At 39.6% G+C, this 27,423-nt stretch overlaps 4 protein-coding genes across 4 annotated transcripts; 2 read left to right on the forward strand and 2 right to left on the reverse strand.

Moving 5' to 3' along the window:
• Positions 1-6,399: 6,399 nt before the first annotated feature.
• LOC116205210 (pre-mRNA-splicing factor CWC25 homolog) lies at positions 6,400-9,609 on the reverse strand. The gene is made up of 3 exons (XM_031537727.1): positions 9,290-9,609; positions 8,734-9,043; positions 6,400-7,414 (listed from the first exon to the last, which is right to left on the reverse strand). The coding sequence occupies exons 1-3, from the start codon at positions 9,475-9,477 to the stop codon at positions 6,617-6,619; spliced, it is 1,296 nt and encodes a 431-aa protein (XP_031393587.1). The 5' UTR covers positions 9,478-9,609; the 3' UTR covers positions 6,400-6,616.
• Positions 9,610-12,854: 3,245 nt separating this feature from the next.
• On the forward strand, positions 12,855-14,045 carry LOC116204214. The gene is made up of 2 exons (XM_031536290.1): positions 12,855-13,169; positions 13,275-14,045. Exons 1-2 carry the CDS (start codon positions 12,855-12,857, stop codon positions 13,875-13,877), a joined length of 918 nt encoding a protein of 305 aa, XP_031392150.1. The 3' UTR covers positions 13,878-14,045.
• Positions 14,046-14,169: 124 nt separating this feature from the next.
• On the forward strand, positions 14,170-17,328 carry LOC116204215 (protein ALP1-like). Its single transcript, XM_031536291.1, has 5 exons — positions 14,170-14,351; positions 14,440-14,671; positions 14,758-14,983; positions 15,091-15,160; positions 17,301-17,328. The coding sequence occupies exons 1-5, from the start codon at positions 14,170-14,172 to the stop codon at positions 17,326-17,328; spliced, it is 738 nt and encodes a 245-aa protein (XP_031392151.1).
• A 1,776-nt stretch (positions 17,329-19,104) lies between these two features.
• On the reverse strand, positions 19,105-27,022 carry LOC116204984 (sodium/hydrogen exchanger 6). Its single transcript, XM_031537388.1, has 22 exons — positions 26,503-27,022; positions 26,067-26,118; positions 25,911-25,970; positions 25,785-25,809; positions 25,599-25,684; positions 25,413-25,524; positions 24,494-24,556; positions 24,351-24,370; positions 24,174-24,271; positions 23,667-23,695; positions 23,537-23,568; positions 23,400-23,447; positions 23,250-23,310; positions 23,030-23,127; positions 22,851-22,926; positions 22,728-22,747; positions 22,538-22,635; positions 22,005-22,114; positions 21,011-21,112; positions 20,280-20,380; positions 20,107-20,192; positions 19,105-19,435 (listed from the first exon to the last, which is right to left on the reverse strand). The coding sequence occupies exons 1-22, from the start codon at positions 26,720-26,722 to the stop codon at positions 19,386-19,388; spliced, it is 1,647 nt and encodes a 548-aa protein (XP_031393248.1). The 5' UTR covers positions 26,723-27,022; the 3' UTR covers positions 19,105-19,385.
• Positions 27,023-27,423: the final 401 nt, after the last annotated feature.

The following is a 27,423-nucleotide window of genomic DNA, read 5'->3' on the forward strand; positions in this document are numbered from 1 at the left end:
AAAACCAAGTGCTCTTAACCCCCATGCTTAGCAAATTTTGGTTTGATTAAGAAAATATCAAGCCTCATCCTCTTCCATTGCATTAATGAAGAAGAGATAAGCATTGATGAGCATTGATGAAGATGGAGTGTTGTCTTCAAATTGTAGGCTTGATATTTTCCTAAGAGGATGCAAGTTGCATGGAGAAAATGAAAAGGAGATGAGGATGAATGTGGACCATGCAATCTTGATGAAGAAGAGCCAAGAAGCTTTGATGAGCATTGAGTGTTGTCTTCAACCTCTCCAAGATATTTTGGCTAAGAGAGGGCAAGTTGGCTTCTTGCATTGAAGAGGAAGAAGAAGCTTCTAGAGCATAGGGTGACTCATCTTGGGTAGCCCGTGGGTCCCACGACCGAAGAGGAGAAACCGGGAAAAAGCTCGGGTCTCGATTGATCGCGCATTCGAGGCTCGTGGTTCGAACCGAATGTTGAATTATCGATATACGCGAGGAAACGGGTTTAAAGAGTCCGAGATTGGCATTTTCCGTGAGAAATTGCCAAATGTCTGTATGAGGCTCGGAAGCCGGTTTTGCTCCTTTTATGCATTCAGAGCGAGGTTGCCCACTTCTGACAGCATATCTTGTATCTGCATCCCACGTCGGTCATTTTGACATAAATTGTCAAATTACGTGGGCACTTGACCCTTAAGCCAGTAATGCAAAATATGGAGCCGGAGATGTCCTAGGAGGCCGAAACTGGATTTCTCAGATTGCTTTCTGAGTTTCTTGGGCGATCCGGAGATCACTGTGATCTCTGTTTGCCGAGATTGGGCCTCTAAGGATATGAAAAGTGCATCTGAGACCCTTAAAACACTGCTCGAGGGGTCTAGATGAGTTGTGTGATTCATTCCGACGATTCCACATTGAGGGTTGAGATAAGCGGCACTGGAATTGCCAAACATCCGGCGTCAAGTTTCCCCAAAGAGGACCTCCGGATATGGATCTTCACTGAAAATGGCCTTTTGTGCTCCTCGGAGGTTACTCGGGAAACCGTGAAGGGTTTTGCTGTCTGTTTTGCCCAATTGCGATTGTACGCTGGAGTTTTCAGGACAATGTAGTGTGAACTTCGTTGGCCGTAATTCCATCAGACCAGTCTCCGGTTACGCTCTTCCGAAAAAGGGTATGCCCGTTTTGTCGCTCGGAAGTCATTTAGGGTGTTTGTATGGCTTCCAAAAGACAATCTGAAGCTCTGCACGTGCTCTATATGATTGTGGGGCGTGGCCGCATCTGATATTTGGAATTAACTTTTCTCCGAGAAACCGGCATTTTTGGACTTCCACTGAAAAGTTGTCTGTATACATAAAGTTGTTCTGTATAGAGTAGATGATTTGCAAAATGCCTTTGGGGACACTTTTCATCTGTTTGGCATTGGAGTGGATTTTTGGAGTCCAATATTGGCTATCTTCCGATAGTCGAGCAAACAATCGGAAAATGGGGATGTCCACGTGGTATGCTGGAAATGCCGGTTTTGGACGTTGTTATGCTCTCTAGTCACTCTGTTGTCCTTTAGTGACCCTTGGAGTCCTTCTGTCGTGTCCATGTGTCATTTGCCCGATTTCGCCGACTTGAGGATGAATAGTGATTTTCTGCTCTGTTAAGTCGTTTTTCTGTATTCTGCTCAAGTTGCGGCTTGGATCATTACTGATAATGTCATTTGAATTGGTGAGCCAAAATGGGGTGCTGACAGCGTCAAGGAGGGGTTGATAAGCATTTGTCTGGCATATGCTTTACACGCGAATAAAGAATCTCCTCCAGTTGCAGGCCCTCCAGCAATGATGTTAATGACACCACGAAGGGTTGATTCCCGCTTAGGAGTTCTGCGACGAGTTGCTCGCGAGTTTGATTAATCCCTCTGTTCTCTATGGTCATTTTGGGCTTGTTGCTTATATTCCTTCGGAGGACTTTGACGCCCCTTAGTGCTCAAAGGGCTAAGCAAACGCTTGTTGGAGTCCCCAGTGGTTGAGTCACTCCTCTGGACAAAGTCTTTAAGATGACCTGCCTGGATTAATTTCCCAATATCCATTTTCAGCGTCCAACTATTTGCCTTATAGTAACCGATAATACTTTCTAAGGTCACTACTTTTGGACTTCCCTGGCTCAGGTTTGTGGAACTTCTTCAGGTGTAATTGCAAAATCTTGTTCATCACCACTGCTCTAGGTGCATTTAGCAGGGTGAACTGCTTTTCAAAGCCTCTACTCGAAGTCGAGCTTTTTTGGGTCTTTTGGCCTTCTTGAGTAGTCTCTTTCTTCCTTTTCCCAGCTCTCTCTTTCCCTTTCTTCTACTTGTTCAGTGACTCCTCAATAGACATGTACCTTTGGGCAACGATAGTCATCTGAAAGAAATCTTCAAGAGGGGTTGTCTATAAGGCCTTAATAAGATCTTCATCACGAAGACCTTTCTAGAATGCATACATCATCTCGACTTGGGTTAATCCCTCGATCTCGGTTGCTTCCCTTAGAAATTGACTATACTGTCACGTAAAGTTTCTTTCTCTCCCTGCTCAAGGTTGAATATCTCTCTTGCTCTTCCTCACCTTTTTGGCCCCCACAAATCGCTCGAGAAAAGCTTCCTTCAGTTGCTTAAAACTTTGGATACTCCCTAGGGAAAGCAAGTGAAACCAGGTGCTTGCAATACCTCCTAGAGTTGCCAGGAAAGGCAAACACTTGATCTCGTTAGTTGCATTTCTTCCTAGGATTGAGGTAGTGTAGTTCCTCACATGCTCAACTGGGTCAGGTATCCCATCAATTTGAGCAATGATTGGGACGTTAAACTTCTTCGGGATTATCGTTTCCCTTATTTCAGGAATGAAGGGGGAGTCGCTATTCTCATCAACTGCAGGTAACCCCCTTTGTTTTCTCTCGAATGCCTAGAGGGAACGTGCTACTTATACTCTTACCATCTTCACGATGTCTTCAGGAGTGAAGAGCAATGCAACTGGCGTAGCAATCCAGATATCTTGACAGGCGAATTTCTTACTGGACCGTCGGTATTATCCCAATTGTCGTCTGGCGTGGTAAATCCTTTTCACCCTCAGACTCTTTTGTTTCCTCGGAGCTAGGTTTAGAACTGTCGAGAGGCAAATCTTCCAGGATCATGGAACGTTTCCCTGCAGCTTGAAAGGTTGAGTCCTGGCACTCTTGTGGCAGTTGCTTAAGAGGTTAGCTACCATTGCTTCGTGGGGCAAATCCCATAGCCCTCCGATGCGAGCAAGTCTGAGGATGACCGTCAGTCTGAGATCGAGGCGAACGTTGGTCCCCTTGTGTGGTTGATTCTTGGTGGTGGCAGCGCTCCCAACTATTCGATCTCCTTCCCTGGCAATAATCCAGAAAAATTTTATTGCGAACTTCTTCTAGTGGGGACGCCAAATATGCCCGGTCGAGGTTAGTCTTGCCCTCTAGGTTGTCAACAGCACTAGCGACAACGAGGTCCGATCGAAGGGGCATAGTATCTACAGGGGACTGATTCCATTCTGCTCGGTCCCTACGCATCCCAGAAGCCGTGGGGTCACTGTTCCTCAACGTCCTGTAGGTTTCGAAGGTGTTGGGGTCATCAGGGCCCCGAATCCCCAAAGCTTTACTCCTTCGGGTCTCCACCGTGACCTTTAGTCTCGTTTCCCCCAGACGGCGCCAAATGACGAAGTCGAGATCCAAGCTTCAATTCCTAAAGGTCTTCACGATCCGATCCGCATGAATAGTACTCCAAACCAATCTGCACGAAGAGACATGGAGTTTGTTCCTCGATTTCCCTCTCCGATACTTAAGTCAGTCTGGGGTTTTTCTCAGTGTGTAATCGATTGTAAATAACGTTCTTGACATGCTTATATAAGAGAGAGGATATATCAGGATACTTTTGAGATACTCGTGTAGAAATATATTTAATGAATATTTGATGACATGAACCATTTGGATTGAGAAAACAAGAAAGATCATGTTACCTGTCCTGTAGATACTCAACTAGGCCCAACTTTGCCGCGGGCTTGGGCTTGTTGTGCCTCATCGCTTACTATTGACCTGATGGGCTAGCATAGCGGACTTGCATGATGGGACTGCACTCAGGTCGCCGGGCCCCGAGTCCAGCAATAACATATCTGTTGATATTTACTCCTCCTAATGGTTACATATTACGATTAAATTATACCAATTTGTTCCTGATTTAGCATCAAACACAACAATATCCCGAAATAAATCGAAAAATATTAAGCCATGTGAATTGTATGGATCCACCTATTCCAAGCATGGAAGAATATCGTCGATTCGTATCCCTTTCGTCCATATCTAAAGTGATCATAGTAATAGCCATCTTCCAGCTTTGATCTTTTTCTCTCTTGTTCGATAGGCATGGGAAAAAGGCTGTAAAAAATCTTTCTTAGCGATCCATTGTTATCATAAGCATCAAACTTCCTAATTCGTTAATTATGTAAATGATTTATTTGTTTATATGCCATAAGCATTATTAAAATTTCATTTCCACTATCCTTCTGCCCAACCTCAAATGCCTTTTTTTCTCGCTTACTTGTAAGTAAGCACATGTTTGTGTTCGGAACTAATCCTGACAGCTTCCTAAACACAAGCAACGTTTTCCAACGTAAATTGAATGCATGCAATGCATTACAACCGGTTTTTGTTTGTTATTTCTAGTCGGCCAACCTTTCTCACTTTTGTCAAATGTTCAATTTCTCAAAATCCAGCCTCCTGGCCCAAATCGGTGCTTCTATCTTTCAGTGACCGGAACACCAGTGGTTAGGCTCGAATGTTATCACGTCGGCATTGCCACGTAGTGACACCACTGCCCTCAAAGACTTTTCATATGATTCTGAATCTGCAGAAAAGTAGTAGCCCGATTTGTCGTTGCCTCCAAAGTGAAAGGAGCCCGAGCACTTCGGATGAGACGTGTGAACAACCAGGGCTATGCAATCCGATCGAAACCCGTGAAAGTTACGGGGGATCAACAAATAGCATGGAGTATTAAGGAAGATGACAAACAAAGATGATTGTTTCCCCGGGGCCCGTAATTGACCAGACCTGAGTAATAATACAGATTCCATTTCCATTACATGGACAGGACCCACAAAAGGATTAGGCTTAAAACTGTTTTGTTCAAGGGATTGCTTGAATTGGCCCGTCCACAGAAAAGATTAGGCTATAAACAGAGCACGCGGCTTCCAATTCTATCTTACTAAATGGCCTATTTATTTTACTAGGCTTCTTTGCAGTCAAAACTGCAATTCCATAGATAAATTTGTATTGTATAACCCCCCATTCCATCATCATACCGAACCAACGTTCATTGGTTCCAATACACGGGGAAGAGTCGAGCGACCGAGCCTGACAATGACTTAGAAAACCTACAGGCCATTCTTACCCCACTTTCGCTTCTCGAGTGATACCAAAGCCTCAAATCTTCCTACCATTATGAGAGTTCTTGTTATGCAATATATCAAAATAATTTTTCAAGATCAAAAGTTCAAAAACCACATTTTAAGAGCAGCAGCTGAGTCATATTATTGCACTTTTCTTCCCGACGAAATGTCATATATATCTCGATAATAGTAATAGCTCAATTATTGTCAGCTAAATTGATTTTAAGAGAGAGGAGCAGATGGCACCTGTGAAGACAAAAGAATTGGAATGTCATTATCTGTCGGCAATGGACTGTCGTATGTTCTTCCTTCCACAGTCATGGAAATATCCCACGACGACCCACAACCACAACCACAACCCACGGACAAGACAGCTCCAATAATGCAATGCATTAGCCATGGATGCATCAATTCACGGAAAATGAAAAGTGACCTACCAGAGATTATTCCGGTCATCCAGAAGTTATTGTGTATTCTGAAATTTACCATGATGTAAATAATTTTAGACCGATAGCATTGAAACGTTCATTAACACCTTCGAAGAAGGAATCGCATCAAGTGTAATTTACTACATTATATGGGTGTTACATGGATTCAAGAGTATCTCAGCAAGTACCCTTCAAAACCCAACACGAATTCGTAATTATACAAGAGAGACGAAGAAGTTTCCTTCACAAGACTACCGGATTCTCTTTCTCACAATATGATACGCAGAATCTAGGCAATTCATTCCCCCACCTTATCAGCAGCTTATTACACGAAGTGGATCGATGAACACCCTCCAAGCATCCTGCACCTTAACAATGGTCTCCCAAGTATCCGTGCGCAAGTAACCACAATTTTGGAGAAAATCATCTCCACTGAAACCCAAAAGAGATTACATGATGCTGACTCTACACACAGCCGAGCTGTAGAATCAGGCTTTGCCTTGGTTCACATCTAGTCATTGAGATAGTCTACAAGTCTACCTAAAATTTAAATTAAATAAAACACCATCAGCCATCTGGAGAAAATTTTTATAATAGATCATAGGCCCAAACAATTGCAACTCAATTTTTTTTTTTAACTGATTAGTTAAACGAACAAATCATAATATCACAAGTACCCTAAATGTCAAACAAGACCTATTAAATTCGACTTCCAAAGGCGATGAGCGAAAAAGACTATTTAACACCACCACAACCCAAATGCAAGGAAGTTGATACGTTCACCCTTCAGATCAAGACCGTCTGAAAGCGTTGCCCTCGCCTGTTTGAGACCTATGTTGTGAGTAATAAGTCCGACGACGGACACTCTCCTCTATGGTGGAGCTTCCACCCTTCTCTGCCCCATAAACGCTCTTCTGGATAGCATCCAAGAAGTTTTTGCCACGTGATGAGACATCCCGATTAGCTTCGCTTGCATCATTATCATCAGCTTTCTTCAGACGCTTCCATCTCTGTTCCTCGTGCAGCTCTGCATCCATTTGCATCTCCTGCAGCCTCGCTGCTCTCTCTTCCTCAGAAATTTTAGGAGCCACGTTTCGACGCTTATAATTTGATGAGTCATTCCTACTATCTGTTCTTGAACCATATTTTGACGCACTTTCTTCATGGAAATATTTTCTTTCCCTTTCCCTTCTAGAAACATCAGAATTTGAAGGGCCTTCAGAGTAATATCTTTCACGCTGGGTTTTCTCATGATTCCTCCTATCTTGATTGTCATCCCTTCCAGATCTTCTATCGGTCAATCCATCAACAGATGTTTCCTTGTTTCTAATATATTCGTGACGACTCTTCCGCCTACGAATTTCTGTATCACTTGATTCATCCTCTGAATCTGATCGTGCCCTTCTACGATACTCATCCCGATTGGAGCTCTTGCGGGATTTCTTTCTGCTTTCCTTCTCGGCTTCATCAGAGGCATTACTAGAATCTGCTGGCTCAGAAGATACATGTTTCTTATGCTTTGAATCTTTGTGATGGTGCTTCTTTCGCCGTTCTTTCTTCCCATCATCCTTGTCTTCCTTTTCTCCAGCCTATAGAATGATGCAACAGCAAAACAGAGTCAGCAAGAATAAAACAAGACGATTTTGGGTCATACAAGAGATTATTAAATTCATATTGAGCTGTAGCATTTATTTTTACTTCTCTTCAATCACTGAAGGGATCTTATTATATTGCTACTGATTTCTAGCAGAGCTATTGGATTATCCTTGTAGAGTTACATTATTTAAGTTTAAAGAACTGCTGCCAGACAGTCAACTTCTGGCAATAAAAGAGTTGGACCATCCATCAAAGAAGACGATCAAAAATATGTGATTCAAAGTTTGCAGCAATCAGACTTCGCTTAAATTAATTATAAGCGACATTCTAAAGGGAAAATAATAAACTACAAAACCCTTGGAAAGGCCACTTATCAACACGAGAAAAAGAGAAAGCAGAAACTCACACCCATTTTTTTATTTTTCTGCAAGGCATGTGATTCAAAAATTTGACAAGGTAGGGAAGGTCCTCAATGAAATCCCACACAACACCACTTTTCTAATCAATTCTTTTTACATTGAGAAAGAAAGAAGACAGGATGAAAATAGAATTCCAATTGGGAAATCTTCTTCCTCCAGGTTCACTCCACAAAATACACAATTACAAAAGAAAGCAGTCAAAAGTCCTCATGATATATAGTCTTGTAAAAGCAGAGATTTTAATTCAGCCACCATATTAAAGTGTTATTGATATTCTATGGACACATAAGACAGAAACTACACAGACTGATATTAAATTAGTAGATTTCTTGTTTTGTGGTTAAAGTTCAAGTCACTATTTGTATTTTATCTAGTTTACGCGCGCGCACACACACACATATACATAATATATATATATATATATATGCCCGAAATGAAAAAAAATTTACTTCGGAGGAAAAACAATATTTTCAGGTCCAGTTGATAAAAGTAAAATACTAAAAGAAGTTCGAAATCAATTTTATAGAAAACACTAGCAGACAACTTAAGTCCTCCAGCTATGACAAATGCAAAACTTCACATTGACTCTAAATAGAGAAAACGGAGAGCCATATTTCCCTCACCCCATATATACCCCAAGAAACAAAATCACTTGCAAGAGTTTGGTGCATATGAGATATACAATAACTCTTTATTAGGGGTGAACCATCCCAATATTTACGTGGAAAATCGTGTTTCAAGCCTAGGAACAGATTAACTGATTAATACAAGCTGCCTTACTAATCAACTCCTAATCCAGTGCCCTAACATAGCTTCCGAGACAAGTTCCCCTTATGAAGTAAGGAAAATGAGACTAATTTAAAAAAAGGAGTTTTTGATAGAATTCGGCTTACAGATTTGCGTATCATAGCCATCTGGACGGGGTTGTTCTTGATACGAGCGAGTGCCTCCTGTTCCCGTTTCCGAATCAATAACAAAGGATCAGAGTGCAGCTTCCTCCAGGCATCATTGGCCGAGTTCGACTTATCCTCGAATAGAGCTCCTGGAACACCAGAAGCTGATGCCTGCTGTGCCGATGAAGAAGAAGCCGCTGCCTCACTCAGGGCATCCCCTTTGTCTAGTGACTTGAACAGCACACCTTCGGAGCTCCCCTTTCCAACAGCTAAACCTGAATCGTACAGAAAATCCAATCTCTCTTGCCTCCTGAACGAATAAATTGCAAAACATTCAATGAATTTGAAAGAAGATTCAAACGTTCTATGGGCAGCCGCAAATTTTTCATCAATCAAATTCAATACGCAATATGATGTCTTCATCTCATGAAGTGAAGATAAAAATCATGGAGTGTACAATCAATTGATCCAAACCCAAACCCAAACCCAAAAACTAACCCTAACCCTAGCCGAAATTGTAGATAGAGGAGAGGGGGAAGCTAGGGAAGGGGCTTACGGGACAATCCCGGCTTGTTCTTGGAGAAGGCGGAACTCGTTGCGTTCTCTCTCTTCCTGGATCTGCTTGCGAAGCTCCTCCAACTTCTTCTGCTCCTCCTCGTGCTTCTGCTCCGCCTTCCATACGTTCTCTATGTTCCGGAGGCTCCCCGTGTGCCATCCCTTCTTGTTCAAGAACTTCAACGCCATTCTCCTCCCTTTCGCTTCGAAGCTGTGCTCTCTCTCTCTCTCTCTAGGGTTCTGCGCAAGTTCAAGCTTGACGAAGAGAACGTAAATGGAAATTTCGTTTTCTCCTTCAAACGAACCCAGACGAGAGAAAGGATGAGTCGGCTCTTTCTATTTTACAAATTTTTTTATTTTTTTAATAATTTTAATTTAATTTATTTATTTATTATTCTTATTATTATTATTACTACTGCTGCAATAGCCTTTCATGCCCGTATGTTGCTAAATTCTATAAACAAAAATTTACTAGGGAATTACATTTATTTATAATATTAAAAATTGAATTTAATAATATTTGTTGATATGAATTTATAGTTACAAATGTATATATGATATATAATTTTTATATACTATATAAATTTTAGTATAATATAAAAATACTTTAATTTATTTAAGATTCTCATTATTTTCACATGTACATAATATTAATAAATTATATTTACTTGAACGTATGTGAGGATATTTTTGTCGCTAAACACATACCAAATGAATTCTTTTAGGGCGCGTTTGATTTCTTAGTTTGATTTTAAAAAAAATCATGATTTTGATATTAACTCTATCAACTACACAACAAAAACATACGTTTTCCAAGTCAAATTTATAATGCCATCTCATTTGTCATTTTCTACGATCAAAATCAAAATCAAAATCAAAGTTACTTTAACTCTGAAACCAAACACACTTTAAATTCTATAACTATCATATAAATCAATTTATAATATATAAAAATTGAGCAATGATATCATGAGAGTTCCATTAGCAAACCCTCAGTTCACGGATGATCGTCATTTCAACTGCTCAGATAATTTAATTCTAAATATGAGATATATGGTATTTGTCTATTTTTACATTAATATTTCTTAAGTAGGATATCGATGGTATATGTCTTATGTAGTTTACCAATGAGATATTTACTACATTCAATGTATGAAGGACATCGAGAAGTTTTCTTGATAACTAAATAGATCCCTCAAAATATGTGATTTTTTTGCCAAATTCAATGTATGACGTGAACCTTGACAAATCTACTGCGAGACCCGATAATAATAGATGGAAATCAAACTCGGGACTGTCCAATGAGGGTTTCAACACGATGGAATATTGATCCACTAACTATACATAGTTAGAAACTAATATTATAAGGAATGGAAATCACAAGATATTACACTTACAAAATCTACAAAGTTTCTGAAGAATAATTCAGAGAAAATCCTCTCACAATGTTGATTGAAAAACTGCACTAACCCCGCAAATGAAGACTGTAAACCTTAAAGAGAGAGAAAAAAGTTTCCTAAACCTAATGGGCTAGGCTATTGGGCTCGGTTTAAAAGAAGTGTAAATTTATCAAGCCCAAAGTTACATAGAACCAGTTTATTAAAATAGAATAATCGTCTTGAAACAAAAGCCTGAATTTAGCTCACTGAAATCGAACCATCTTCTAGTTGAACATAAAGGATGTTAATAATGCATTTGTTTTCGGAATTAAAGTCAAGAATTTGTGATTGTGATTGTGATTGTAGAAGAAGACAAAAATATTATTTGACCGTTTGTGGGGTCCACCATCCTGTATCTACCCTTGCCCCCACCACACCCCAGGCCGTGCAAAGGCCCTATTCTTTGTTTGACTGAAAGAACAAAGGTTGGCCCCTACCCAACGTTCTGCATAACAGACACCTCACAGCCTCCCCAAATTTCTCCCTTCTGCGATCTACATCCGTGAAGCTTTAATCCGCGAATCTGTCGGTGAGAGGCGAAAAGGACATATCCTCTACGAACGCGTGAACGGGCAGTGATCCCCCCTGCAGAATTCGGTCGAATTTTGTCGGGATCAGTGGACAGGCGTCGAATTTTGTCGGGCCCCTACCAATGGGTGTTACGGTATAAGAGGCATCTTCCTCGGAAGCCAATTCCATATCGAAGTGAAAGGTACTTTCTTCCTCCAATTTCAAGTTACATTCTGTGATTTTGCCCAATTTGTATGCCGGGTTGAGGATAGTTCTTCACCCATGCTGTTGGTCGAAGTTGCTGATGATTTTTGGTCGATTTCGGTTTGATTGCTTTCTGTGCGGTGGAATTTGTTGTTGCTGTTGGCCAATTTGTCGATTCCCGCTGCTTTGGATTGGACTACTGATCTGTTTTGCTGCGTTCTGTTTGTCTGAAACCTTGCTCGTTGCATTTGTTTGGTTGCCCTGGTCACAGGCAGCACAGATGCTCGATGAAATGTCTGTGAAGGGCTTAATAGAAATAGCATTACAATTGTCTGAGCTCTTGCTGATGATTCGTTAAACTTTTAAAGTTGTTACTCAAACTGAGAAAGTATGCTCTTAACTCACTGTAATTGTAGAGAAGAAAGTGCACTTACCACATAGAAGGCCCCGAGCAGTATGAGCAAAAAGACACCGATGATGGATGCTTCTAAAGGGAGAACCTGAAGCCTCCTTCCAGCTCGGGGCTGCACAGACAACTGATCAACCTGCTCTTTCTCCTTTTCCCTCTCTTTGTCCTTCTTCTTGCTCTTTGAATCGTCTTCTCTCAGCTCTGTATATGACTGTGGTCTGGCTAATACAGCTCAAGTTTAAACTGGATACTCCATGCGCAATGGTGATGCTCATGGCCTTCTGTTTATGTCTCTTTGCATCATTGGTCTTGGTAATTACGGATCTCATTTAGAGAAGATGAGGTTTACTGTGTCTGCGCACACTTGCTCTGTAGATGTCCTTTCCTTTGCTGTGTCCTCACTTTTATTAGGCTTCAGTGCATTGATTTGTGCAGAAGTGCTATCAGTACTAGCATCCCCTGCCTTGTTGGGCAAAAGATATTGTGCGGTTTAGTCCCCAGTTGGATAAAATAACATATGATTATAAAGAACTAAGAACTGAAAGGAAGGAAAAAAAAAACACAAAAGTAGTAAAAGGAAAAACACTCACAGCAGCTTGGGAATTAACAGAGTATCCTATCTTGCCACGAATGCTGGAGCTATTTCTGTCAATTTTTCTGGGAAAAGAGAAAGGTTTCTTCCTCTGGTCGGTGGGTTGACTGAAATAATCGAGTCTGAATATTCATAACCGATTCTGTATTTGATTATTTTTGCAATCATGTGATAAATAACTGCTCTCTTATGATCAAATAATGTTTATCTTAGCACCTGAATCCACTTCTGTAAGTCTGTACGTCGAATTTGGACATATTCTCTGCGGTTTGAACTGAAGATGTTGCCTTGCCTGCATATTTATATGTCTGTTTTTGTGCTGAATTTTCAACAAGTGCACACAAACATTGTTGTTTGTCATATTTTATTGTATCATCGCAGTATAAATTGTTGTTATAGTTCTTTCAAAGACATGGCCCCCAAAGGTGAAGGCGTACTTGAGTGGACTGAAGCGCTGGAGAACGCTTTCATTACCATCTTGCTCGAGAAGTTCACAAGGACGCATACAACATATTGGAAAGCCAGGGACTGGGAACAAATGAATAAGGAGCTGGAAGAGCAATTTCCAGGCACCATTCTCGACGCCAACAAGTTGCGGCAGAAACTACGCAGACTGAGGATCCAATACATGCAGTTCACCGAGCTGATTGCGCACACTGGAGTCGGCTGGGATGAGACAACCAATACCGTAAAGGCGAATGCTGATGTCTGGGATAAGTTTATTAAGGTATAGTAACACTAACCTTTACTTCTAACACATTTTTCAGTTTGTAATTTTCCACTTAAAGTAGTTCATACTGTTATATTTGTTGCGTTTTTTTTTAACCTGCAGAAGAACAGCAGCTTCAAGACTTTTCAGAACAGAGGTTGCAAGCATTACACATCATTAAAAGAGTTGTTCAAGTCTAAGACAGCAACAGGTGCATTACGAATTTCATCCACCGACCCACCAAAGAGCCCAGAAACATATGCACGCATGGAAGAGGAGTTCCTAGCAGCCGCGTCAAGCTGTGGGAAAGAACCGATCAATCTTGAAGAGGGATCCGGCGATAGTGATGACCCCGTTCATGAGGTTACCGAACCAGTTGTTACTGGGTCCCGTCGTCGTGTGCGCAAAAGGAGTTCGACCACCGGGTCGCGGCTGCAGGAGTGCCTTGACATGTTGAAGTGCAATCTCAGCAATAGGGACAAGGACATAAATTGTACCCCTCCTGAAACGAAGAAAAGCAAATCCGTGACGAGCCCCGACAAACCAGTGAAGGGCAGCATCGAGGAGGCGATGGATGTGCTCAATAAAATGCGTCCATCCATGTCCATAAAAGAGTATCTCGTTGCTAGTGATCGACTTTCAAGGGAGGAGCACACACGGCGTATGTTCATGTGCCTTCTCGATGATACAAGGTTGCCATGGGTTTGTAGCCTGCTTGACCCTTGAACAGCCACGGTCCATCGTCTAATGCGATATATCTTTATAACTAAGAGTTTATTTGTTATGTCATCTACCAAACCTTTGTTTTATATTTGTTGCGTGTGCTATTACTTTGCTTGAACTATGTGTTTGTTTTATGTGACTCTTGTGACATGCAATTACGATGTTTGTGATTTGCACTTGCATTTGTTTTACATTTTAATCTTGATTCCTTTGACCATATCATTTCAATTCTATGCTTTTGGTAATCTGCCATCTTGTTTGTCGATATAGTTCGCTAAGCTAAAGGTAACACACAATGTCAAGACATGGGAATTCACGAAGAAATGATAACCAATCAAGAGATGCCCAACTTATGGGGATGTATCTGGCGCTAGAGATTGCGGCGGCCGAAGAAGATGTCCCGCGCAACATTCCTTGTCGAACCTCACGTCTACAAGGCAAATATTACATAGAGGAAGTTTTTGGCAATGACACAAGGTGTTACAAGAATTTCAGGATGAACCCTCACGTATTTCATAACCTGTGCGATACGCTAAGAGCAAACTGGGGAATAAAAAAATCGTAGGAATGGTATAACCGTCAAGGAGATGGTCGGCATGTTCTTAATGGTAGTTGCACATAGTACTCGCTTGGCCGTGGTTGCCGAACGATTTCAGCATTCTAAGGAGATGGTGTCACGAGTCATCAAGGTAATAGCTCATGGAATTCATTCGTTGTCACCAACGTATATAAGACGGAGGAACGTTGATGTGCAGCCGGAAATTCAGAGTTGCCGAAAATGGTACCCATTCTTTCAGGTATGTGTCGTACATGTGATAAATTAAAATACCACGTTTTTTTGTGCTTTATAATGTAATTCGTATTCTTTTCATTATTATTGTAGAATTGCATTGGAGCAATCGATGGGACCCATGTGTCTGCTTGTGTTCCATCATCGATGAGAGGCGCGTATCGCGATCGGAATAACGAGATTACGCAAAATGTACTCGCCGCTTGTTCGCATGACATGATGTTCACTTATGTCGTCACTGGATGGGAGGGTTCTGCTCATGACTCTCGAATTCTGTCCGATGCCGCTACATTGGAATTATTTCCTGCACCATATGGCGGTAAGTTATTCATGCTCATATCATATGTTCCCTTGTCAATCGCGTTATGTATTTTCATAAATACATTCTACTTCTGTTATATCTTAGATCTACATTTGTGCTTGCAGAACAATATTATGTAGTCGATGCGGGATTCCCTAATATTCCCGGTTACCTGGCTCTTTACAAAGGCCAAAGGTATCACCGCAGTGATTATAATGACGACACCCCACCAACGACGGAGAAAGAGTTATTTAATCAGCGTCACGCATCCGTTCGTAATGTTATCGAACGGTGTTTTGGGGTGCTGAAGAACAGATTTGCAATACTGCGGACAATATCAAATTACGGCCCAATTCGCCAAGGACAAATTACTCTTGCATGTTTCGTGTTGTACAATTTCATTCGGCTAAATAATTATCACAATAGATTATTCGAAGAGTATGGAAATGCATAGGAATATTACGATGAATTCCGAAATCCTCCTCATCTAATTGGGGATCGGGTTGATGTAGACATGAGAAGTAGGGAAATGGATGCATTACGTAATCGTATTGCAAATGCAATATGGAATGCGGAAACAAGAGGAAACCGGTAATATTGGAATGAATGGAATGTATAGATAATTAATTATAATGGGATTGTATGTTTAATAATATATGGGGCCCACCAGTTTGACTTTTGAAATGTGTGTTTTGTTGTGTAGTGTATTGAGTTAAAGTTAAAGTTAAAATCTTAAACCACGACTCTGAAAACAAACGGGCTGTAATTGTCTTGGCGTCTTGTTCCAAATGCAATTCGCTGATGTCCTTCCCAAGAATACCTAAAACTAGCCCTTGCATTGCTTGTTGAATCCGTTTAGCACGTGCTCTTGTTCCTCTATCAACTTGGAATCCCTTCTCTTACTCGTGCATAGGTCCTCTAACTGGGGCGTATCATTCCCCCTCCCCTAAAAAAGATTTGTCCTTGAATCTACACCCACATTAAAAGGAGAGAAATCAGAAACATTAAAAGTATAACTCACTTGATACTCACTTGGAAGATCCAACTTGGAGACATTATCATTAATTTTCTCCAATACTTGAAAAGGTCCATCTCCACGTGCATTCAATTTAGACTTTTTCTAGCTTGGAAGCGTCTTCTTTCAAAAGTGAACCCAAATCCAATCACAAAGTTGAAAGGTGACTTGCTTTCGTCCTCTGTCAGCTCAAGCTGCAATTTGCTCATTTTTTTGCAATATATGTTGTGTCGTTTTTTCATGGGTATTCTTCACCAAATTGGCCTTTTGTTCTCCATCAATACTAGCAATCTCACAATAGGCAAATGAGTCAAATCCAACGGAGTCAATGGATTAAAACCATAAACAATCTCAAATGGTGAAAATTTTGTAGAAGAATGAACAATCCTATTGTATGCAAACTTAATGAATGGTATGCAATTTTCCCAACTTCTCAAAATCTTTCTAATGACAGTACGTAACAAAAGTGCCCAAAGTTCGATTGACTACCTCAATTTGCCCATCTCTCCGTGGATCGCAAGTAGTAGAAAACAACAAAGTTGTCCCCAATTTACCCCACAAAACGAGCAAAAAATGGCTGAGGAACTTTACATCTTGATCACTCACAATAGTTCTAGGGACTCCTTGCAAACGCACCACTTCCCTAAAGAATAAATCTGCCACATGTGTAGCATCATTTGTTTTCTTACATTGAAAAAAGTGAGCCATTTTTGAAAATTAGTTCACTACCACAGAATTTGCATCCCTACCATTCCTAGTCCTAAGTAGACCCAAGACAAAGTCCATGGACACATTAGTCCAAGGGTTACTTGGAACGAGTAAAGGCATATAAAGTCCACGAGGTTTTACCTTAGATTTGGCTTTCTTACATGTTATGCACCTAAGACAAATCCTCTCATCATCCCTTTTCATATGAGGCCAAAGAAATGTTCTTTCAAGATATCCAATGTTTTGGCAACCCTAAAATGCCCATTGAGCCGCCTCAATGTGATTTCCTAACAAGCAATTAACGCATAGAACTTTGTCGGATGCAAAGCTTGTTTTCATGAAATAAATACCCTTCATACCTATAGGACTTGTCAAATTCTCCCTTTTCACATGCATTAAACACATCACCGAAGTCAAGATCATGCATGCACATGTCTTTGATATGCTCAATTCCTAGAAGCTTGGCACTAAGAGTAGACATGAGAACATACGTGTGGGATAAGGCATAGACCACAATATTTTCCTTACCTTGTTTGTATTAGATCACATAGACATCTCAATGAATTCTATCCATCATGTATGTTGACGATTCAGCATATTTTGGTCCTTCAGGTGGTCCAAAGATTCACAGTCTGTATGAACAAAAAACTCCTTGGACCATAAATAATGCTGCCACGTTTCCAAAGCTCTCACCAACGCAAAAAACTCCTTGTTGTAGGTTTAGTAATTCAAGACAGCCCTATTGAATTTCTCGCTGAAGTAGGCGATGAGTCTCCTTTCTTGCATGAGGACAGTGCCTACACCAATACCATAAGCATCACATTCGATTTCAAATGTTTTAGAAAATTTTCGTGAGAGTAAAAAGAGTAGAACTTAGCTTTTCTTTCAAAGTTTTGAATGCTTTCTCTTGTTCTTCTCCCCACTTAAATCCGACATCTTTCTTGATGATTTATGTCAAAGGAGTAGTAATGGCATTGAAGTTTCGCACAAACCTTCGGTAAAATCCAGTTAAGCCGTGAAAACTCCTCACTTTGATGATAGTGGTTGGCATGGGTCACTCCTTCATGGCCTTTTTCTCTTCATCAACCTCCACACTCTTGGAATTAACAACAAAACCAAGAAAAACAACTGTATCTAAGCAAAAGCTGCATTTCTTAAAGTTTGCATACAATTTTTCACGCCTCAATTCTTCAAGCACGCATCTTAAATGGTCAATATGATCATGCAAGCTCTTGCTATAAATCAAAATGTCATCAAAATAAACAACGACAAACTTTATGATAAATGCACGCAAGATATGATTCATCAGGCGCATAAAGGTGCTAAGGTGCGTTGGTTAAACCGAAAGACATCAGTAACCACTCATATAAACTGTGCTTTGTCTTGAATGTTGTTTTCCATCCATCACCTCTTTCACAGGAAATTTGATGATAACTACTCTTCAAATCAATCCTAGAGAATATAGTAAAACCATGCAATTCATCAAGCATATCATCTAACCAAGAGATGGAATGACAATATTTTACCGTTATCTTGTTCACAGCTTGTGCTCTGCAATGAGTGTATAGTGTCATTTTTATTTTTCCACTTCACATGAGACCTTATATTCGCCATTTTTCATCATGCTAATTTACTAATAAAGCTTTTATTGTAAATTTAATGAATTTTTTGAAAATATTTGTCATTTATTTTATAGGTTATATGACATAAAAGGAATAAATCTCATGGTAAATTATCTATAAAATCACAAAATTCTGTTTAAAAAACGTAACAATCAGGTACATTCCGTCAATTTTGGACTGACGCCGTCAATGTTTGCTTACGTGGTAGATGACATGTCATTTACAATCCGACATGGCACAAAAAAAAAATATTCATTTTCTAAAATCTGAATTAAAATACAACTAAAGTAAAAAATCAATTAAAGAAACACCCTCTCTTCTCTCTCACATCGCTCTTTCCCCTATCCTCCCTCTCTCCTCTCGCAGTTAAATCTGAAGTAAAATAACGACCAAAGGTTTCTTTCGTGCTTCGTTCGTCAAACACATGGAGCTCCGATCGATTCGCAGGTTTAGTAGGAGTTTCCTTCCATCCTTTGGTTACGGAAAGATACTGACGGTGCATTGGAGAGATCCATGCATAGCCGGCATCGATCTTTAAATCACTCATGACGGAAATTATGTATAATATCGTACAGAGGTTTTTCCTTCGGACTTCAGATGCATCTCCGAAATTAATCTATACTTCTTGTTAGCAATTGGCCATTGCCCGGTCAAACGAAAGCCAAGTGGTCGCTGCTCCCAACACCACCGAATATGGCGACTGCCCTGCACAAGCCCACGTGGTTAAACCTAGATCCATCACCGGATAGCATGTACACGAGATAACTATAAGAACGGGGAGAAGGTGTCCTAAGTTAGAAAGGTGAATAAGCATAGATTTAAGAGATCAGAACAGTGGAATGCAAGTCCAAATCAAATTATAGAAGGCTTAACATTGTGATGTAAATGTTGTATACTGCTACAAGGACTTAAATTGGTCACTAAATTCTGAAATGTGGGCACTTGGAGTTGGGGCTAGCTGTCATTCATCCTCGCCATCATAAGCCGGAGGACGCAATAATGCCTCTAGTATTTACAGACTTTTGATCACCTTAGTGTTCATTATGCTTCTTGTATCAAATTCCTGGCTCCAAAATCAGCCGTGGCCACGGAAACCACTTCTCGAGCTAGGTGGAGTTTGATCATCTGTGATATAAAAACACAATAAGAGGTTTGTTAAATCTTATGGAGAACAAGATGAATCCAGAATCATTTCAAGAATCCATCCAAAGCTATACGTTGTTGAGGTATGTGCATGGGGAGAAGATAATAGAGAGTGATAATAATTATGACTGCACAAATTGAAAGTGAGGGAGTGATGCTTTCAATAAAGATTGTCCGACTTACTTATTACAATATAGATGAATTAAATGTAACCATATTGCTTGCCTAGATCAGTTTAATAATTAGTTAGTACATAGAGGTATGACGCCATTAATCTTAAAAAGCTATATCACATAGTATGTCCCTACAAAATAATTGCATAAATACATTGAACGGCTAATCAATCAGCCATTGGTTCACACCTGTGCGACATCTTCGCACGCTCGTTTTCTTTTTTTTCTTTTTTTTTTAAAATAGAGCAACTTATATCATGCATATCTTAGAGAATTTCAAATCTAACATAGTACTTCCCCGTCTATCTATATTTACTGCATCCAGACAAAACACATACCACATAAGTCAATCTTTGTTATCAGGATAAATCCCTGGGTTAAGGTGATTCTAAGTTGCTCCTCATTGATCTACTCTCACTAGATTCGTTTCTGACATTCCAAACATGCAGTAGAAAATTTAATGGTAGTTTGTATTCTTACCAAAATCATCATCATCCATATCTCCATTATGACTGGTAAAAAATGGAGTGAGGTAGTTCCTATCCAATGCCGTGAACGATGCCGCACTGTAGGAAGAAAAGGGAAAAACAGGGTAAGCTAATTTAATAAGATTATGGTGGTAATTGAGAGAAAATAAAGTTCTGGGTGTTTACTTCCTATGGAATTCTTTCAGCTTCATCTTGAATCTATTTCCAGAAGACGACTCCTCCTCATCATATGAAGGGGCGATGTAGGTATGGTTCCTTTCAAAGTTCTAGCAAAAGACAGACAGGTCAGAACAAGACGAGGTACTATGAAGGTGGCATGACAAAAGTTGCATATTGTGCTAAGAAGCCTAAGCTGAGGACTTGAAGACAAGATTAGCAAATCGCTTCAAGTAGTAGTATTTACGTACATATTAAATATAATATTATAATATGTATTTATATCATCACATGTACACATCAGTGCATATAGATCCTTCTTAACCAAAGCTAACATGAGTGCTGCATCAGCAAGCTCAAACTTAACTCGACCTACGATACTCAAGCTTTTCTTCCTCGGCTCGCAGAGGCCTGGCTCAAAGGCTGGCCCGAAAAGTGCAAGCTCAGCCTGTGCAAGGTCGCACCTAAAACTTGGTTTGAGCAAAATCAACCCAGCGCAACATGGATGGGAGATAGGGTATAATAACCTCTAAACGAAACTAAAGTATATATGGGGGGGGAGGGGATTGGAAAAGAAAGGAAAGTAACTAGTGTAACTTCTGCATACCACTGCAATAGAAAGCAATGCATACCACCAGTATATGTGCCTGTGTGTGTATATATATGTATACATACATACATACATACATATATTTTAATTTGATCTAACAAAAACCACAATTTTTTATGAACGAACTTACCTCACCCAAAGAGTAAGTTTCACCCAAACAGCCATCATGGGAATCACCAACAACTTCTAAAGCTTCTAGCATAGTACCAGTTGAACCTCCAATCAGTAACACCTGCAAGCTCAAAAGAAAGATGGAGATTATGCATTTTTAAGCCATAATTTATGGTTAATAGACTAATGAGATTTGACCAAATTGATTTTTGTACCAATTTCTACACTATAATTCATGAAACATTGCTAAAGAGTAGTTCCGGGTGATGTCAGAAACTTTCAAGATTAAGACAACTCCTTTGTAAGGAAGAGGAAAGTAAAAGACCATAGTGGCTAGATAGTTGACGGCCAGAGGAAAAAAAAGGAAAAACAAATTGATAGTGCCTCCAATGGTGAATCTCATTGTCCAGGGAAGCAATATGTCTGTGCAATTATACCCGTACTGAGAAGAAAATTAATTTAGCTAAATAAAAGCAAAGCCACATAAAGTGGTACAACTTGGCTTATTCGTCGCATGAGTTTGGAACTTTTTTAATTCCATATATATATTAGACACCAATTCAAACATTTTGCTCAGTTGTACAAGGTATAGAATGTATAAGAAATCAACTTTCTTTAATAGACTTAACGAATAGATTGAGGAAAAGCTTACTCTTCCCCAATATATTGCCCCTAGAATGAAGCAATATTTAATCTCAAGGTAATTGTGCAAAATAAAAAATGGTGGGACAGGAAGTATGTTGAATAGCATTTCCCAAGAGGACCACTCCAGGAACTGCAATTTATACCAGCAGCTTAATATGGCCAGAAGAATAAGATAGTCTTTACTCTCCTCGAGGAGAGATCAAGCTTTTGCCATAACAACCTTTTCATTATGTTGAGAATGAGCCTTTTTCATTTAGAAAATTGAACACTGAGGATATCGTCAGAAGGAAAATAGCAGGAATCTCATTGTTATAAATCACTGAAAATGATGTACTACATGGAGAGCAGGCAGAGCAGAAGGTGCATACCGTCAGGACAACTATAGCTGTGGTAGCCGTAAAAATAGTCTGGCCATGCCCCTCAGGGAGATCGTGAACTGATTGCAGAGCCAGAGCAAAAGCCATAGCACCTCTAAGTCCTAGCAACATCCATTATTCACAAAACATTAGTAGATCTTATTACAAGCTAATGGCCATCCGCATTTTTCACTGTTTGACTTGATTTAAAGAAAAGGGTAAAATTGCATTATGAATGTTTCGATGACTCCATTGGCCATTCTTCTGCAAACAAGAAACTTATTCTATAAAGCTGGACATGTGGAAAAAGCCACAAGAATTTATTCTCATTACAAAAAATCTCCTCAATGCTTTTTTGACCAAATGATATAAATGTAATTTGGTAGTCTTCTGTTAACATTAAATTCAGATAAGAAATTCTTACACATGCAATGTAAACAAAAGCACAATCTACAAAAGGGGAGGAACAAAAGAGCAATTATTTGCATAGAACTTCTCCGCAACCAAATAGACACCAAAAAGTGATCTCAAATTTCTCGTCTTACCACTGTACCAGAGTGCTTTCTGATGCTTCGGAGGTATTTTACGATGTGCAGGCCTAACCAAATTCACCAGATATGCACAAGAAAAGACATTTGCAGCCCTACAGGACATCAAACGAAAAACCTGGTTAATGGGCTTAATATGCAGAAATTCAAACCAGAAAACTGGTATTTAACTAGACAAAAATCATACCTAGCTACTATGATGAACAACTGAGCACGAAGTGAAGTCAAGGAAGAACAGAAAATTTTGCTAATTGACTGAGATAATAAGTAATGACACAACTCATCTGATCAAACACAGATGTTAGGATACAATTGAGAAAAAGATAAACCCAACATGAGACCAACTGTGTTGTTCCATGGCAATGTCAAATCCCATGTATATAAATCTGGAAATGAAACAAACAATTTCTAGTCAGCCAAACGGAAGGCAACAAGACGTGAACAAAGGATATCAAATAGAAAGATCCAGTCAGTTACAATGATTCTTACACGAAGGTCTCCGCTAATGATGATATCAGATGGAAAAAAGCCGACACAAATTGCTGAGAATTTTGTGACAAATTCGAATATGTGTAATGTTTCATGACCTGCAAGAAACAATGAACTTCTTAAGGTATTGTCATTTCATTTATAAGCAACTCAAATTTTCCAGATAGATTTTTCAAAATTCTGATAGAAATCAACTTAAATGGTAAACTAAACCACTTACTATTCCTGTGAACAGTATTGACACAATTCCAGAGAGGCCAAGACCTTCAGCCAGCATATACCTAAGGACAAGATAGAAAGGTTCGAGGTATATCCACATAATAATTAACCAAGGAGCTGAAGATACTTTATAATAGAAAATATTACTTACGAGAAGTAAGGGAACAACACAAAAAGGCAGCACTCCAGATTCTGAAGACTGAACGAAGGAAGAGTCAACAGATGTAACATCAGGTTAATTAACCACAGTCAAACCCAAAAACGAAATTAGACAGTTGTAGTACTTACTTGTCAATATCCAAGCCTGCATACTTGAAAAGGTGCTGTAAATTAAGGTTTGACAATGCACAACCAGAAACCAGTGTATCAAGGAAAAAGTATTTGGCGTAAAGGAGACAAATGATTGATGAAAGGATATCAGGGCTGAGATGAACCCCACTCCAACGCCTGCAAGGTCAATAGTATGCCCACTCAGATATCATATAAGTAGAAAGGATTTCATAAGGATACTATAATTCCATAATTTGGAAATGGGGAAACCAAAGACATTGCCATTACTCTAGCTAGTCTATGCTTGCAGAAAGATTGCATGTGCTGTAGTAGCCACTTTAAATCAACAGCTTAAAGCAAATGTCTAGCATTTAATTGCAACAGTCAAATCAACTTTTTGGTGCAATAAATGTTGATCCTAATACTAATATATTTATAGAGGAGAACAGTTTAACTAGATATTGAACAGTAACTTCCTCAAAACATTCGGACTTATCGACTATCATTAACTACCCAGTACTTAAGACCCTCATATCAATCCCCAAATAATAAAAAAGGGAAGTATATGGGGCTAAGGTTTCAATTAAACTTCCATCCTTCATAGAAGTGATCATCATCATTATACATAAACAAGTGGGAACCATAGAGTACTTACCAGCAGACATCGAGCCAACAAAAGTCTCGAGAAACCGCACGACCACCATCAGGAAATTTTGTTCAGAAGATGCATTACTTCTTACCAGAGACATTGTCCTGCAGCAGAAAGGGCAACTCAGAAACAAATTGCCATACCCCTCAAAACGCATAGCGAAGTACAAACAATTTTCCATACCTGTACAATGATATTGCCATCTAATCATTGGGGAACACAAAAAAGAAAAAAGTTTCAGCTGGTGAACGTTGTCCATCATTAACCAAAAGATGACTGTCTGAACAAGACAATAGATAGAAATAGTTACAGCTGAGGGAACTCACAGCATCATTCAACACTGATTCTCCAAAGACCAAAGCATAAAGATTCACATCTGTTCCAAGCTCCTACAAATGAGAATAGCACGCATAACCAAATGCTTACTCTGAAGACACAAGAGTGAGACAAGGTGGAACCTATGTTACGCATTAATTCCTAAAATAAATGTACTAGGTCATTTCTCCTATTTAGTAAATAATTTGAAATATTGAAAAGTGTCATCACTTCATTACTCTTGTGGTTGACACAGTTTAATCAAATGGCAAAGATTTCGAAAATTTAAGAACACTGCATAGCTCGCGTGAAGCCACCTTCAGAAGGGTTACTTCTCAGTTCGCATTTCCCGCTTTCCAAAACTTAGTGAGAGATTTATACTTAATTTCGTTATTATTTCATTTTCACAAAAAGCATACCTAGGGAAATTTTCTACATAGCAGTTTCCGAGCTCTACAAGCAATACATAAAGTTGATGGCTATGTCCGAGGGAGTCAGAATGCTACAAACTTTAGGCCAATGTATATCATATAAATAACACCTCAGCAAAATAATAGTAATTTTGGTTCTGACCAGAGATGACTAAGGCATGATCAATTTGCATAAATTAACATATTTTAGAGATGGAACAAGCAATTTCCATGAAAGGGCAACCAGATTAATTGCATCATCAATTTGTGTACTGGAAACTGTCATCATCTAATAATCAGAACCAACTTACACGAAAAAAATCATTGGAGCTACGCTAACATAGCGCTAAATTTAAATCCACTGTGTTATCAGACCTTTTTAAGCATGGTTTCTCCAGGAAGCACATTACATCTATTTCCTCCAATAGCAATAGGACGGTTCTCATAACTAACAATGTATTACTAGGCTAGAAAAATGGGCAGACCATAAAATGTCACATGCATGATAACGCAAATTTACCTGAAATATAGAGAGTACAGTGACAGGATCCGTTGCCGATATAAGAGCACCAAACATCAAACATTCAACGAATGGTAATTTGTACATAAGGAACATCAGACCACCGAGATATCTGAAACAGAAAGTAGTAGAAATCATACTCAGATAAGGTAACTGAACTTAACAAAAACAGTAAAAGTCACTTACACTAAAATGCCAGTAACCACAGCAGCTATAAATGTTCCACCGATGGCAAATGTCACTATAGCTCCAAAATTTGAGAAGAAAGGTTTCTAGAGAAACACCATCAAAGTACAAATAAATTAGCAAAGAGTGGCCTGTAAAATTCAGGGTGATGAGTGCACTTATGTAGTGGAGACGAGGAAAACTTACAGGAGCCAAACTGAATCCCGACTGGGTAATCAGACAGTTGTCAAGGAAACATAAGATAAGAATCTCTAGAAAAGCACAAGCTTTGAGAGTGAAAGATGAAAATGCGAGATATCAAACGAAGGATATAATATGATAGGGGGCAGCAAGAAAAGAAAGAAAAACTCCTCATGAAAGTTGAACCACGCCCTGCAACAGAAAAAATCAATGCGCCGGAGATCAGTAAAACTATCAAAGACGTGAAATCCTGAAAAAATACGCACTGATCAAGTCAAAAAAGGGGACCTGATGCTGGTCTCAGTGTTGGAGATATTAGCAAGTCCACCCACAATCAAACCTGCCAATTTCCAACTTGTTAAGGAAGCGTATGCCGAAATAACAAGTACAAAAATAGAAAGGGGACAACTTTTTTCTTTGCTTCCTCACGTGATGCTTTTTCATGCTGCCTAATGTAATTGTCCAGACAACCAAACAAGAAACACTCCTCATTTGCCATCAAGCACCCATAATAATCAGAAAGAAAGGTCGGCGCATTGTCGATTATCACGAAATGGACCGACATTGAGGCACGGGCATTAAAATTCAATAGACAATGCGACACCAGTGCGACACGATCATCGCCCCAGTGAGATAGAAAGCAGATAAATTGAGGCGGTGGGAAAACCAGCTAAGGAAGAACCAAAAGGAGTACAGCGGGAAGAGGTGAGAGAGAACAACTAACCGATCAAGAGGGAAGCGCTGGCCTCGGGGAGGTAGTAGAACTTGTGGCGGCGGAGGACGTGGCCGAGGACGAAGGAGAGGACGAGCATCATGATCTGAAGGAGGATTCCGACGCCGGCAGCTTGTTGCTCCTTGCCGGCCTGGCCCCCACCACCGCCACCGCCACCGCCACCGCCATGGGGATCGTGATTGGGGGATATCTGAAGCAATTCCTCCATCATTGGAGGCTCAGGACTGAAACCCCAGCGAGCTCTCTAGGGATTCCTTCCGCCTCAATTCCTCTCAATCTATCTCTCTCTCTCTCTCTCCCCCTCTCACTAACACTCTCTCTGCAACTTCTATCGGCGGTTGTAGCCAGAGAAGAAGGAAGAAGAAACAACGAAGAGTCAGATCAGACGATCGTTTCTTATTCTGCCTCTTCTTGTTTGTTTATTTATTATTTGATTTGGTTGAATTGAACGAAGGAGGAGGGGAGTTGGGATGGTCGGGACTTTTCTTGCGCCACGGCCGTTTACTTTTATTCACCCCCTGAATTCTGCTCCTTTCGCATAATTATGTTCTTTTGTTTTTTAAAAGGTCAACTTTTCTGAAAATTTGTTTAATTATTATCTGTCTATATCTAAATAAGATCTTGCATTAAGTACATTAAATTAAATATAAAAACAAATTAAAACTATTTATTAATTATTTTTGTCATTATTAGCAAAGAAGTAGCATATATTTACACATAATAATGGGTTCATAAAATTTTCGATAAATTTTATGCACATCTAACTTTTTATGCTACCAAAACATTATGCACTCTTTATGTCTAAATAATATTTAATACATAATTACTTTTAGTATATTTGCCGCAAATAAGGACAATACTAGAATCCTAAAATTAAATGTTTACTACCAACCTAGGTTGATTCAAGCGATT

Source organism: Punica granatum, chromosome 4, assembly GCF_007655135.1.
Source record: "Punica granatum isolate Tunisia-2019 chromosome 4, ASM765513v2, whole genome shotgun sequence".
NCBI lineage: Eukaryota > Viridiplantae > Streptophyta > Magnoliopsida > Myrtales > Lythraceae > Punica > Punica granatum.